This window comes from Musca autumnalis, unplaced genomic scaffold (genome assembly GCF_047663935.1).
Source record: "Musca autumnalis isolate F117 unplaced genomic scaffold, ASM4766393v1 scaffold_4, whole genome shotgun sequence".
NCBI classification, from domain to species: Eukaryota; Metazoa; Arthropoda; class Insecta; order Diptera; family Muscidae; genus Musca; species Musca autumnalis.
In genome coordinates, this window is record NW_027411977.1 from 151,550,670 (window position 1) to 151,566,638 (window position 15,969).

General features: G+C 33.3%; 1 protein-coding gene across 9 annotated transcripts in view; it reads right to left on the reverse strand.

The window, feature by feature from the left end:
* LOC141402585 (peptidoglycan-recognition protein LC-like) overlaps positions 1-15,969 on the reverse strand; it is a 78,537-nt gene that overhangs the window by 5,385 nt on the left and 57,183 nt on the right. For 3 of the 9 annotated variants that reach the window (XM_073984186.1, XM_073984185.1, XM_073984187.1), the window contains exons 3-5: positions 14,709-14,864; positions 6,903-7,084; positions 6,320-6,841 (exon numbers count right to left, since the gene is read on the reverse strand). In XM_073984186.1, coding sequence (XP_073840287.1) covers positions 6,455-6,841; positions 6,903-7,084; positions 14,709-14,864 — 725 coding nt within the window. In that variant the 3' untranslated portion in view covers positions 6,320-6,454. Of the gene's footprint in view, positions 1-6,319; positions 6,842-6,902; positions 7,085-14,645; positions 14,865-15,969 lie in introns of those variants that run through there. The other 6 variants (XM_073984183.1, XM_073984182.1, XM_073984184.1 and 3 more) reach the window with 2 other exon arrangements.

Here is a 15,969-nt window from a genome sequence, read left to right on the forward strand (position 1 = left end):
AAGTGTGATGTCGTAGCTGTCAGAGTTACCAGACGTTATACCAAAAATTTGACATTAAGTGTTTTATTTCTGGCCAATGACTGGATCCACTGTGCAACTTAATGCTTTGATAGCATGTAGTACTCAGGTTTTCGATTACAACGGCATATTTTTGGGGACACAAAGAAACTCAATGCCACAAACCAAACACTTGATTTTTGTCAATTAGCTCTTGTTTTTGTGATGTAGTTCAGGACTCTATTTTACGATTTTTATTAAGATTTTCCTTATCCTTGGCAACCAGAAATATTTTTTGATGTTTTTAAACATGATTTTGTTAAGAAGAAGTTGTGTGATCGATCTAAGCAGATTTTGCTATATTCATCGTGAATATATGTGGGAGAATATAGAAGACCCATGTCGGACTTTGTAGAAATTGCGTGTTTTGAGAACTTTAAACCATAATTACGTCATCAAGACATGCAATGGGTATTGCATATTGCATCTTAAAATGCGTGGGACGTCCACGGCTATCTTCCAGTGATAATAAAAACGTCAAATGGTAACATCTCAGATTTTGGATGTCTTGAAAATTTCATGAAACTTTCTAGATGTCGAATAACCATATGTTGGCTGCCGTTGTCAGCCCACATTCTTAAAAAGTATTTTTTAAATAGAGTTTTGCTTCAAATTACTGTATAGTCTCGATAATCCGGACACTCGTTAATCCGGACAACGCGGTAATCCGGACACTAGAATTCTTAACATTGTAGACTCGGTAATCCGGACATCTCATATTTTTCGTACCTCGATAATCCGGACATCAATGTTTTTTCCTATCTTGAGCATTAGATTCTTATTTATTTCATTACCGTTTTCGTTCATAGCAAAAGCAATTGGTGTATAAAAAATTTAGTTTTTAAAAATTTTCTGTCCACATCTCGTCTTTCTGGCTAGCCACTTTTAACTCAGTTATACAGTCAGTATGGACTTAACTATTTGAATCTGTAGAATGATTTTCTACCCTTCAACCATCGACGGCTGACTATGATAAGCAACACTATGTTAAGCCTAGTGTTGAGTAGCCTAGTTCCCTTAAAAAGGGATGTTGGGTGTTCCTTTCCACTAAATGAATTTGTTTATTAGGCATCCGAGTAGTGAGAAAGTCCCTTGGAACTGTGTAATGTATTCCAATGATATTTTACTTAGAAATTTTTAAAACATTTAAAGCCTTGGGATGGATTAATAGCTTAGTTTCAGGATTCAAATTTTTTAGATTCTTTAAGTCATTTCTGGAGTTGCCGACAAAAATCGATAACATTAAAAAGCAAAATGATGAATGAAAAGTTTAAATAAAATTTGACAACACTCTTGCTATAGGCAGAAGTTAACGACCCATGTTTTTGGTTGATAACTTACTGAAAACTATCGTTAATCACTGAAATTATAAGCAATTTAAGTTTACCGATTTTTTCGGTAACGCAAAAACTGAGTTGGATAATCGCACTTCTTGAGTTCAATAAATTATTTAAAAAACGTATGGAATCCTTTTATTTTCATTCTTTGATATACAAAATCACCGGCAACTACGAATTGTTGAATTGTATTCTTGTAATTATACCGCTAATAGATTTAAATTCCATTGTCTTATACGAAGGCTTTAACATTTATACAAAACAATACGTTTGATCCTGGGTCCTCTCCAACAAGCCGACAATGTTGTCGAATTCTTAGCGTTCTAAGCTACTGTCAATCTATCACATCAAACTTGCGAAATGGAATGCATGAAGGAAAACCGCCTTCGATTTGTACTTGTGAATGTATTGGGAAATGATTCTAGACAGGACATTAGGTTGGCTTGATAAGAAAAAGACTTCAAAAATACTTCATATTTGCAATAATTTTTTTACAAATAAAAGATATCAAACTCAGCCTTTGTCTTCTAGCCATTCACATCCAATATGCCTGATGAGCTGAATTAAACCACCATCGAAACCATCGTAGCATATCGTAGCATGGTTGGGTGTGGGACTTCGCTAGAATTCACTTTTTCAATACAAAAACTCCTTAGGTCATGTTAGCTCGATTAATTCAATTTATTAAAAACTTTCATAAATAATGACCTTCATCCTAATAAGACAACAATAAATACCTTTTTTTTGGTTTGACGAAGCGGTGAAGTCAGTTGCTGATATTTATACAAATGGCTAACATATATTCACCATAATAAGATGAGTGCATCTGAAGTTATATCTCAAATTATAAGAGGCTCTTGTAAGAGGATCCATGGACACTGAAAATCAATATGTGTACATGGGGTACAAAATGTATATCCTTGAAAAAAATACTATGAAAAAATATACACCAATTGTAGAGAAGTTTTGGACTATCTGTGTATTGGAAATGTCACCTAAATTACGCTGGAGGAGTAAAATTAAAAAAGTAAATTTGGTATCGAGGAAAGCTGCTCAAAATGGTCGCAACCCGTGATATTTGCTTAATATGAATTCGTTTACCTTAGATGTCAGGTTATTATCTAGTAACTTACAAAATATGTGTTTTTGTGACTTCTCGGTAATCCGGACATCGCCGAAACATGTGGTGTCCAGAATATCGATACTATACTGTATTACAAAGTTAGCTAAGCATTTGCAAGGTAACTGGAAGTATCGAAATAATAATCAGATTTACAATTTTCTATATTCATAAAACATTTCCTGTCCGTAACGTAAGATTTAATCCAAAATAAAAGGGAAGAGCGTATACCGATTTTATGTAATTTAGCCAGATGCACATTGTGTGAAACTCTATCAAAGGTTTTACAAAGATCGAAATAAATAGCATCAACTTGATTTCCGTCCTCAAAACATGTGATTTGTAAAAATCATTAAATTTGAAACTGTTGATCGGTTTCTATAAAATTATGCTGAGCAGTAATTAAAAATTAATCGTTCAAAACTTAGAAATGCTACTCAATTTGGAAATAGGTCTATAGTTTGAAATATAATTTTTGCGACCTGATTTATGTACTGGAGTGACTGCCGAAATTTTCCATCTATCCAAAAATAAACCTTTGGAAAGAGATAAATTGAAAATGAGCATTAGAGGAAAGCAAATCGATTCAGAGCATTGTTAAAGAAAATAAGATAATATACCATCATTATCAGACTTAGTTGAATCTCTCAACATTTTTAAACCATATAAAATATCTGTCTCACATAATTTAAAAAAACCCAAGTTGGCAAGAGATTGAACATTAATTAAACGCAAATCGTCATCTATCGTATCAGGATGAGAAAAATTAGATTTGAAAAAACTCAGAAAAGAAATCACATTTTTTTTAAAGTAGAAAATTTACCGTCATAGGATAATCACTTGACGACTTTTATTGCTTAGGGAAGGACCAGAAAGCCTTCGGGTTATTTTTAATTTTCGATTCAAAGCTCAAAATATATTGTTTATATAAATATTTGTTTAAAAATGAAAATTCTCTACTGTAATTCTTATTTTTGAATATAAAAGAGAAAAATCACAACTATTAAAATCAAAAGTGATGTCCCTAAAATCAGAGTTTTGAAATTATAAAATTCAACGTTAATATTTAAAGCTATATAATTCGCATCAACATTACTCATAGGTTGCGTGCCATTTTCTATTGAGAAGCATACATTTTTACTAATATAAATGAGATCAAGGAATCTGTTCAAAGAATTAGGAAAAAAGTTATATATATAATTGTTCCACAAACATCCTAGAAGGGACAAGGGAGACTTCTATCATATCAATGATTGTACCGCGATTCATATTAGCTCAATGATATGGTACCTACTTTTTATCGCCGAGTCCGAACGGCGTGTCTTAAGACACCACTTCACTGTGGTTCCGCCCGTGGACAAAAATCGAAAAATTTATGTCGACAAATTTGATTGCGATTGAAATAAATATTCTCTAAACACATTAAATTTTTATTATCCAGTACTATTTTTGCCAATTTATAGCGGTAATGTGCCAAGTTAAGTCGATGAAATTGTGATTTGTATGTGGTACCTTAAAAACGAAAAAGCATTCGTAGCTTATGAGTGAAATTATAAAAAAATTAAGAGTTAAATGTACAATTTCCAAAATGAAACTTATAGTTGATGGCATTGACAATATTCTTACGAAAAAACAAATTCAAAATTCGTTTTCTAAGTTCCTTAAAAATAAATTCTTTGTAAATAACTTTTTGTGCTGATTTTAATATCATTGCTATAAATTCATGTTGAGTTTTACTAATGTTGGCCCCGTTAGGGCAAGTCCATATTTTTTTTAAATACAGAGTAAAGTCTCTGGTTTACGATAAAAAGAAATCCAGCTGCCACCATCTGCCATCCTGTAAGTTATTCCCCTTATAACACGCCTGTAAAATCGCCAAAATTCCGAAAATCGGGAGGTACGTTTATGTATTAGCTATACCGAAACGTGGACATATATTGAACATTTTTTGCAAGGTGGTTGGTGTTCCCTCAGAACTTAAAATGCAAATTTACAGCCAAATCGGTTGGAAAATGTGGCTAAAATCATCAAAATACCGAAAATCGGGAGGTACGTTTATATGGGAGCTATACCTAAACTTGGACCTATATTGAACATTTTTTGCACGGACGTATGATCTTCCATCCGAACTCAAAATACAAAATTACAGCCAACTCGGTTAGAAAATCTGGCTGAAATTGTCAGAATACCGAATATAGGGAGGTACTTTTATATGGGAGCGTGGACCTATATTGAACATTTCTTGCAAGGTGGTATGTTGTTCCCTCAGAACACAAAATGCAAAATTACAGTCAAATCGACTGGAAAATTTGGCTAAAATCGTCAAAATATAAAAAATCGGGGGTACCTTTATATGGGGCTACACCCAAATGTGGACCTACATCCATTAAATTTGTTTTTCTCCCTTTTGGGCTCGTTATAGAACTATGTTTAAAATTTCGAGGCGTTAACTCGATTAGAACTATTTTTGGCACTCTTTTCCATACAAGTGGTACCACTATGCACTTGCGGAGAAGTTTTACATAGCTAAAATACTCAGGAAATGTCGCCAACATTACTGAGGGGTATTGTTCCACCGTTGAAAAGTTTTTTATGTTACCTGGCCGGGGAATCGAACGCACGACCTTCAGCGTGCAAGGCTTTGTGCATACCATTGCACCACAGTGGAACCCAAGGAAAAAAAGTTAATTTGTATTACATCCAGACTTAACATAGAATCAATAAAATTTATCTCATAAGTTCACATTACTAGCATACATAACAATTGAATCTGGGTAGGTACCCAGCAAACCAATCGTACCGATATCGTAACGAAATCGGAACAAATTTCGGAAGTTACGTCCGATATCTGATCCGAAATCGTAACGATATCTTAACGAAAGTTGTATGGAGTGGTTGACATAATTTCGGAACGAAATGTCGGATCGATTTCGGTCAGAATTCGCAACGAAATCGGAAGAAAATCCTTGGGAAATTCGGAATTAGAATTTTTTTCTCCGAATTTTCGTACAGACTTCTGAACGAGTTCGGAATAATATCGTATGAAAATCTGAGGTTCCTTCCGAACTTTCGTAAAGATTTCTGAACGTTTTTGGAATAATTTCGTATGATTATCGAAGGAAAAAATTTTTTTCTGACGCCAATTTTTTATTGATAAATTTTCTTTGTTATGTTTTTTATTGGAAGATTATAATTTCAAAGATATCTAATGATTTTTACTGTTGTTATCATTTTGTAGTTATAATAGAACAATGTAAACTTTGTGTACGAATATGTTGAGTCTATTATTAGGTTTGTCCTTTTACGTACTGAACTTTACTGAACATTGTTTCTTCAGTAATGTTTAGCAACATTTCAATTATACAATTGTCAAAACTTTACTGAAGAAAAAATGTTCAGTAAAGTTCAGTACGTAAAAAGACAAACCAATTATATGTTGCATTTATATTTAAAATATTTAAAACATGTATATGCGAATTTTATAACCAACTATTTTGTTTTTTGACAACAAACTAAAATGTTGCTTGTTAGATATATACAAAAGGTGGTTGTTGTGCGAAGGGAAATTTGTTTCCGACATATCGATCCGAATTCGTAACGAAATCGGAAGAAAAGATTTTGGCGGAATATAAGAGACAAAGACATAAATTGAATGCTTGCGGCCAACAACTCGGATACAAAGCTGATCAAAAAGACTGTCATTATTCGGCAATTCAATTAGCAATGAACTAAAGCATTTCTTGATTTGACCCTTGAGTTGCACAAGTTATACACTCAGTCGAAAGAAAACAAAACAAAAAAACAATAATCTTAAAAATATTTATTGATATATTTAATACGTATGTTAACAATGTGGATATCGAGGTACACAAAATGTGATATTTTTAAAATAATAGAGATGCTATGTAAACATTATTACTATTATTGAATCGGAAAAATATTAAATAAATATTTTTGTGGTCCAGTGTGGCCATGTTTGAATAATTTTGTATAAGGCATCGCCTGGACTTTCCGTAGCACTCAATTGCCGAGCTCCGTTCAGAATATAATCTGGTTTTAATTTCTTCAGACGTACACCTTCTTCCAACAGAAGACGACATGCATTTAGCTGAGCTTCGGTGGGCTTAGTTCTCATAAAAGTGCCAATAAATGCAATGCCCACACTGTTCACATTGAATCCTTTGACTACGGCCCCAACATCGTCCCATCCACGTCCAACATAAACACGACCGTCACTGCTAACGAGAAAATTATAGCCAATATCATCCCAATTGAAAGAATTCATGTGGTATTCTTGAATAACTCGGACTCGTTCGCTGCATGTCACCTAAAAATGTCCAAAATCCAATTACTGATTATGCCCCAGTTGAATATAATCGATTACATACCAGTGAGTCACATGGTTCAGAAGCTGTGTGGGCAATTGTTACTCGCTGAATAGGTAAGTTCTGGGGAAGCAATTTTTGTTTTTGCGGATGAGCTCTCCATATATCTCGATCTACTATACACAACTTTCCTTCGACACAGCCTTCATCTTCATACGTTCCACCAAAGACGCCAGAAACTATATCTACAAAACAATGCATGTGAGTATATGGCTGGCTATATATACATACGTACATATTTGTTTGACTCGGACATACTAGCACTTCAGATATTGATACGTGAAAACAGTTCCTTTACGATGTTCATTAAATTCAATTTTGTAAAAATTTTGACAAATTGCTAGTATGTCCATATATTCCATTCAACTTAATCCTTAGGATTCATTTCATCTCTACGGTAATTACTTTCCTTCTTATATGTATTTGATCACATTTGCATATATTCGAATATTATTAAACTTTTTTTTTTTTTTGATATAATAATAATCTTTAAGACGATGTACCACACGCGAAACTGTGTAAACTCGAACTTGGACAACCAAATACGTTCAAGGCAAAATGTATATTTTCGATTTTATAATTGTAACTTTTCAATTGACCAACTCGGAATATAAGATGAGAGCATTAAAACTATGGTGAACACAACGGCACAACATGAAAAGTCAAAACAATTATCGAGGTGCTCTTGAAGCAACTTTAAATGGAACGTTTTTGCGGATTTTGAAACAGCAATGTTTATAGGTGAGAAAAATCAAAAAACAAGAAAAAATCGCTGGAGGAATTTTGAAATGAATCGCGATCAAAATTCACATTTTATGTTTTCGCGATTTTGCTTGCAAACCGCAAAAAAAAGTCCTATCGAAATGGGGCTAAAGCAAATGTTGTAGTTGTGAAAATTCTCTAGAGGATTGACCGTTATGATTTGTTCGTAAGTTTTACCATTTTTGAGATATATAGATGTTCAGGTCACATTTTTAGCTTTATTGTTAGGTTTTCACGATTTGCTTGAAAACGGTAAGTCTTATCGAAATGGGACTGGAGAGAATCTTTTAACTGCGAAAATTCTATACAAGATTGGCTTTCGTAATTTTTCCTAGGTTGTACCATTTTCTACACCGTTTTCACATGTAATTCGAATAATTTCAGTTGTAATTCGAAACATTTCACTTGTAATTTGAGAATTCCAATTGAATTTCGAATTATTTAATTTGTAATTTGAGAATTTCATTTGAAATTTGAATTATTTCATTTGTAATTTGAATTGTTTCATTTGTAATTCGAATTATTTCATTTGTAATTCGAATTTTTCCATTTGTAATATGATTTTTTTCATTTGAAACTCCAAATGAAAAGCTTCGATTTACAAATAGAAAAATTCAAATTAAAAATAGAAAAATTCGAATTTCATATGAAATAATTCGTATTACAAATGAAACAATTCAAATTACAAATGAATTAATTCGAATTTCAAATGAAATTCTTAAATTACAAATGAAATAATTCGAAATTCACTTGGAATTCTCAAATTACAAGTGAAATGTTTCGAATTTCAAATGAAATAATCAAATTACAACTGAAACTCTTCGATTACATGTGAAAATGGTGTAGATATATAAGTTTAAGTTGGGAAATTGCAGTCATTACATTGTTTTTTTTTAAAAGCGCTCCGGCGATTTTTTTGTTTTTTTGATTTTCCTCATCTATGAACATAGTAGTTTCAGAATCCGCAAAAACTTTCCAGGTGTAAGCACCTTCCGTTTAAAGTTACTTTAAGAGTGTTATTCATATATTAATTCGACCAAAAACAAAAAGGAAATATTTGTTATAACAAATTCAAATTCGCCGAGAACACTACCTTATTCATTCGTCTTGACTCCAAGTTAGAGATGGGCGCGTGCCTACAAAATTAGGCACGAACATGCACGAACACGGACCAACATTTTTATGCACATTCACGCACAAACACGGCGTTTTTCGAGAAGGCACGAACACGCACACTCACGCACGAAATTACAAAACCAGTAAGGAAAGGATCAGAGTCGGGCGGGGCCGACTATATAATACCCTACACCACTGTGAATATGTATGGGAGCTAAATCCAAATCAGAATAGATTTCGATATAATTTTTCACATTTATTTGTAGATCAAATTCCGTCACATAGTCCAAATTTCATCAAAATCGGACAAATATAGCGTGCTTCGTGCATCAAATACCTCAAATCTGCCTAAATAATATATGAGAGCTATATTCAAATCTGATTTCGATATAATTTGGCACACTTGACACACTAGGCCAAATCCCGGCAAACATTCCAAATTTTATTGAAATCAGACATATATAGCGCGTTTGGTGCATCAAATACCTAAAATCGGACGAGAATATATATACAAATCTGAACCGATATCAATATAATCGGGCGAATATACACTAGCGATCATCTGAATAGGTTTGAATTTGTTTCTTTTTATATATTAAGGTATCTTCTGATGTGTTCGTATTGCAGATCCATACTATTTACTTTCTAAGAGTCCTATACTATGTTTAAACGATAAAATAATTCTTTATTTGCTCATTAGTTAGCATTATTAAACAATCAATTTGTAATTTGCCGTAAGTATTTTTTTTTCAGACGATTTCAATTTACAACAACTTCTTCTGACGTTTCAAATTCGATCGGATGGGCTGATGCATCTACCTTGGTAATTGTGCTATAAACAAAAATCAGCTGATTGAAATTTAAATCCTCGAAAAGGTATATCTAAATGCAATGAGATTTGTACTGGATTTATTAAATCCAGATGAGGATTTATGGATAGTCTAAATGAGCTGTTAAACGGCGTAAATAAAAACGCCTATATAAGATGTGTCATTGTTGGTACAAAGCGTTTAAGCAATGATTGTTTAGTTTTAGCTTTCAAATCTTTCAATTGAGCAGACTTTCAAAAGTTTTTTAGACCAAAGGGCAAAAATGTGCACAGTAGGGTACTTTTCCGAGAATATTTTATGAAAACCCAATAGAAGTTCTAGCAATGAAAACTTTAAGTCATATATACGATCCAACTCATGCTTTTGTAGCAAAATACTCTTACAGCCAGTTTCTGTATGTCGAAAGAAGAATGTGTGCGAATGAAACACGACCAAACTCTTGTGTGTTTTTCAATTTGTTTTGTTTTGAAGCAAAAGCAAAGGTAGGGCACATATTCTTCTTTCGACATACAGAAACAGACTGTTAATCTGACTCTGGACTTGGTATATGCTCTCAAGTATACATGTTGAATTCCAACGTGTTCTTATATCTTGTTTTAACATTTTCGATAATTTGTTGTTCAGCTCCGAGTGTTTAAAATATTTCACAACGTTTTTTGGGCAGTCAATCAGTTTTCTCAATTCGGGAAGAGGATGTTTTTCAATAACATCATCCATAACAAATAATACAGTCAGATAAACATCTGATTAGCAAAGAGAGTATATTGGGTTAACCCTCATAGTAGTTTTTGTATGTGACTATTTTGGTCCGTTTCTTGTTCGATGTTCGTGTTTAGTAAGGAGTACTCACAACAAAAAATATTAGTCAAATGTTCCGACTTTTGAAGCAATTCTTAAGAAGATCGCGTTCGAATGAAACAAAAACTAATGTCATAGCTGTCAGAGTTGCCAGATGTTGTACCAAAAATTTGACATTCATTTTTTTATTTTTGGCCAATGGGTGGATCCACTGTGCCCTGGACTAAACAAATTAGGTAGGAAAATTTAACTAAAAACTTCAAAAAACTCTATTCGGGGGAGTCGTTATGTGGGTGCTATTCCAAGATAATGACCTTTGTCGAAATTTTTTCTGGATAAGTTTTCTGCCACTGTAGACCTTAAAAGTCAAATTACACCTAATTCTGTTGAAAAATATGGTTAAGACCTTACATATATCTTAACCTACTTAGCGCCGAGAATTGTTGGTTTTTAATTGAGAAATACTCTTATGGCCTCGACACATAAGAAGCATGGCATTCTTTCTGAAGTCATATCTGGTAAAAGACTAAAGACCAAGTTCGACCTAATAGAAAGATTTCAGAATCACATTTGAATTAGGTCGAACTTGGTCTTTAGTCATTTACCAGATATGGCTTAAGCAAGAATGCCATGCTTCTTATGTGTCGAGGCCTTTACTACATTCCTAATAAATTCCTGAATTTATATGAATGTAATATTTATGATAAAATTTTTATCACATACTAGCAGACCCCGGTCCGCGTTGCTGACCCGTCGTAATGAGTTTTAATGACAACTTTTTTTCTTCCTCACTTCTTCCGTCCATTGTCAAACCGAGGAGGATTTTAAATTTATCAACAGATTTTGTCTGTAACTGTTCTTTTCTCTTACGGACTTTGTCGTTTAGGATTTATTATCGTCCATGTCCCCTGTCTTTATCCTAAAACGATCAAATTATAAAAGTTAAAAAAATGGTTAAGTCGAATTCTCCCGCTTATTGAGACTTATAAGTTTTAGTTTTTCATGGCTGATGGACCGTTGAACCTCACCATTTAAGGAAATTTGTAAATATATAGTGTTTCTCGTTGTCACGAAAATTAATTTGCAAGCCAATGCACTCATAAGTTTCTCAAATATAGCGATTATTGCACGAAATTAGGTTCAGTAGTTTTGAAAAAATAAAGTATTGAAAAGAGTGGGCGTGGTCATCAGTTTTCAAGATATAACCTATTTAAAAAAGTGGGCATGGTCCGGCATTTTGTCTCCCAATATGTACCAAGTGTACGCACAACCCCATTGCCTCCTAAATTTATGCTGAAACCGATATAATCTTAAGTTTGGCTTATACATATATCGTTTAAAATAAAGGGGTAGGGAAGGTACCCCACCTCCTCCGAAATTCGTAAAATATACATAGCAACGGCAAACCTTGAGCTTTTGATGCAAGTTTAATGGAAATTCGTTCAGTAGTATTGGAGATATAACATATTAAAAAAACGCTGGCGTGGCCCCCAAATAAGTACCTAGATTTTAGCTTAATTCGTAAATTTTAAAACCGATACATTCGCAATTTTTGCAAATATAGTGTTTTTTAAATATCGCATAGGGAAGGTACCCCGCCCCTCTGGAAAAAGTGGTCGTGGTAAAATTTTCTTTCCATCAAAACCTAAGTTGGGTTATGACGGCATTTGATTTTTATTCATAAAGATATGGCGTCTTTTTTAATTGCAAAGGGAAGTAACCCACTCCTTTCGAAATTCAAGAAAATATGAAAATATCCTATTTTCACCTGGCACCATTGTAGATGTAACATATTTTAAAAAGCGGTCGTCGTGGTTCAATCTTCGGGTCCCAAATAAGAAGGTAAGGACCACAATTGTCCCGTAAATTAATTTCCAAACCGATACCCGAAAATCGGGTATAGGGGAATTCCCCCGCCCATTCCGAAATTCAACAAAATATGTAGCCTATTTTCACCGGGGCCATCCCTGTACATTCCCTGGCAATTGTAGAAACATCAGTTTAGTAGTTTTTGTAGAAAATATTAAAATTGAATATTGAAAAAGTAGGCGTAAAAGAATGCATAAAAACTCAAGTTGGGTTATGACAAAAATTTCAATAAAAAAATTAACAAAATCGGTCCAGCCGGGCTCAACTGATGCCATTACCAAAGAACGACATTTGATTTTTATTTATAGGTGTGTCTTTTTACGTGATAATTTGTAATAATTATTACGAAATGTTGTCTTTTCACAAAAGTTCAGTAAATGAGACCAAAATGAGAGAGCAATTTTGACAGTTGTTTGCTGAGAACTTGCTAAAGGTTGCTAGAAGAATTTTTCCCAGCAACATTTAGCAAGGTCGATCACTGATTTTCAATCGCCTGTTAATGGTCAGATGTTCAATGTTTATGTGATATTTGTAGCAAAATACTGCAAATAATGCGATTCAGCTATATTTATTGATTATTTTATTAATCATTTAACTATTTCTTATTTATTTTACTTAAAATTGAAGAAGTTCTTTACTGCTTTAGATTTAGTTTTTCTTTCATACATTGGCGCCAATGTTTTTTTTTCATCAAATCAAATTTTTATCAAAAGTCGAAAATTACAAAAAGTCGATTTATTCAATTGCTTGCGTTTTAGGCCAATTGCGTGGAAATGCATAGGCCAAAATGAAGCTTTATAAGCATGGAATGACAGATAAACTCACAAAAATTTGCGAAAATATTCGAGTTTTACGTAAACGATCAGTGGCTTTATGTGGGTTAAATCGGATGGCATCGCAATAAGGAGTCTATCCCAAAACTTGGACATGTACCGATAATTAAGTGCCAAAATAATTTATACCTCCAACGAAGACTAAATATAAAATTTCATCTAGTTTGGTTGGAAATTGTAGCTAAAACCTTCCAAATTCCCAAAATCGTGTTATGGTTGCTATATCAAAACGCAGACTTATCCTGTCAACCCTCTGAGAGAATTTGTTATATCTTAAACATGCATGATGTGTATGTTTCTGTACGAAAAACTTTTTAAATCAAAGGGAACAAGTAACGAGTAGCAGTCGGCTTTGCCGACAGAGGTATACCCTTAGCCTGCGACACAATGAAAAGAAGCAAATTCAGTATAGGTTGTTTTTTTTTAATTACTGTTGTACTTTACTGCGAGAGCTATCCAAAATAAAGTTTAAAATTTATTCACGAACACGTCTGAACCTTTTCTTGAGCCTAAATTTTTGGACAAGTGGATCGATATAATTCACTTTCGGTTTAATGCAAGTTTAGTTGGTGGCCGTAGGTTTTTCAGTGTAATTATCTTAGTCAGTATGGACTTACTCCCGATAAAAATTGTACTTTCGTAACATGAGCTAATCATAGAGCATGTCCCTCAAATGCACATAGGCGAAAAATGTTGAAACTTTTGAGTGGGCCGTTATAGTTCATATTCGAAGCTTATTACGATGTACAAAGATTGAACCAAATCGGGTTCTTTCTTCCACAGTTATTGTGGGCACCATTTTAACTAATATTTTTGAACTTTTGGGGGGAAGATATCCTAAGGAGTGGACCCGTCTTCAAACTTAATCAAAATTTGGACAATATGTTACGAGAACCAAATTTTGGACCAAATCGGTTAATCCGTTCGAATGTTATTGTCCTCTCCAGCCACCTAAAGGCTGAGAAATGGTACAAATTGTAAAACTTTTGGATTCTTGCATGTTTGGGAACATACGGCATTATCCAATATTTCTGACAACTCCGAACTAAGCAACCTATTCCATCATAAATGAAGTAAAGGTAAGATTTCATTTGAAACAGAAGCGGAGACATTCGCAAAATACTACGAATTTGCCTGTCTCCCCGACAAATCGTTTTTGTCGAATTCGGCCGCCAAATATCGAACTATCCTCAGACGAACTATCCTGAGACTACCACAGTCAAAAAGCGAATCGATGCATTAATTTTGGATATATAAAAGTGAGACCATTATTTCGATGTTACAAACTTTGGAGCTAAAACCAACTTATAATACCCTCTCCACATATGTAATGGCGTAGTTAAGTACGAAAATTTTCTCAATACAGATATAAAATATATGAACAAACATACATACTTAAATACTCATGTATGTATGTACATTCTTAGATGAGTATGCCTGTAGTAGGTGGAGATTTGTAATTTAGTCATGAACTTGAATAATGTGAAATATAATGTACGGGTAGGTGTTTTTCTTTTTGTTAGAGATTAAACGAATACCTATGGTTGAATTGATTGGAATATTCTTTCTCGATTCTTCGCTATTTCCGGGTACAATCTTACTTTTGTTCTCCGCAGACACTTCGATCCCCAAGACAATGGCCAGTATGATGAGTGTTATGACTGCACAGGCACCAGCGATCATGAACTTTTTCCGTATGAATAGTGGCGGTTGTGCACCATTCAAATTAGCTGTCGGTGGTTCGTTTATATCTTTGGCTGTGAAATAGAAATATAAAAATGAGATTTATTAAAGCATTGTCGAATTGTGTATTCAAATTTCAATTATTTGTTTATTGGCTTATTGTACATAGAGAGCCAAAAAGGTGTTAATGAAATAATCCAGAGCTATTAGTCGAATTGCAAAAACAAATAACAAAAATAATTAATTTATAGTGTAAACCGAATGTAGAAATGATGTTCCATAAACTCATTAAATATAAACAACGTGTGCCTGATACTTTATTCAAGAATGGTTCCTCGAATTTTCTACAAATTTTAATAACATTTAAAAAAATAGACAAGAACACACCTACATATCGTCACCTGCAATGCTTAAAAACGTAACTCAAAAAACCATAAGTTTATGGGAGATGCAAAAAATCTTATAAAATCAAAACTGATTTATAAAATATCAATCTTAAAAAAAATAAAATTTTTTGAATAGGATTATTAATGGCCTGTTTCTCTAAGACGCACAGTGCGAAATATGGGAAGTTTAGCGGAACTTTAAGGAATTTTGAAAGTATATAAAATTAATTTAATTTTAATTGAATTCGTTAGCTAAGTACTCCACAGCAAATGACCCATACTCAGTTTGGCGATTTACTCCGCGAAATTACTTAAAAATGCACTTAAAGTTGCACTTTTGTTTCATACTTTTTTTCTAAAAAATATAATTTGGATTCATTAAAAAAATAGCGTGCTGCGGACAAATGGTAAATCAGAATGCCATGATTTATTTTTCTTAATATTTTACAAAACTATTATAATATTTTACTCTTAAAAAAATACAAAAACTCTTATTATTTTTGTGCAATTTTAATCGGAAAGAAGTGCTTTTTTGAAGTTTTCAAAATAATTTTTTTTTATTTTCCGTGGATATTTCAAAAGTTATTCCCGTACATTCACGTTTTAAGATATATATGATCTGAAAGATTGGGGTCTCCTCTGTTCGCAAAGCCATAAAACAGCTGCGGTAACGTGCGGTCTTCGGAGAAATTCAAGTTTTATAAAATGACTTCGGAAACTTCATTTAACTGCATTTTCTAAAGTGGAAGGTAACGCGGCGATGAACGCCGTTGTTGACTGTGTTTAGAAGAAA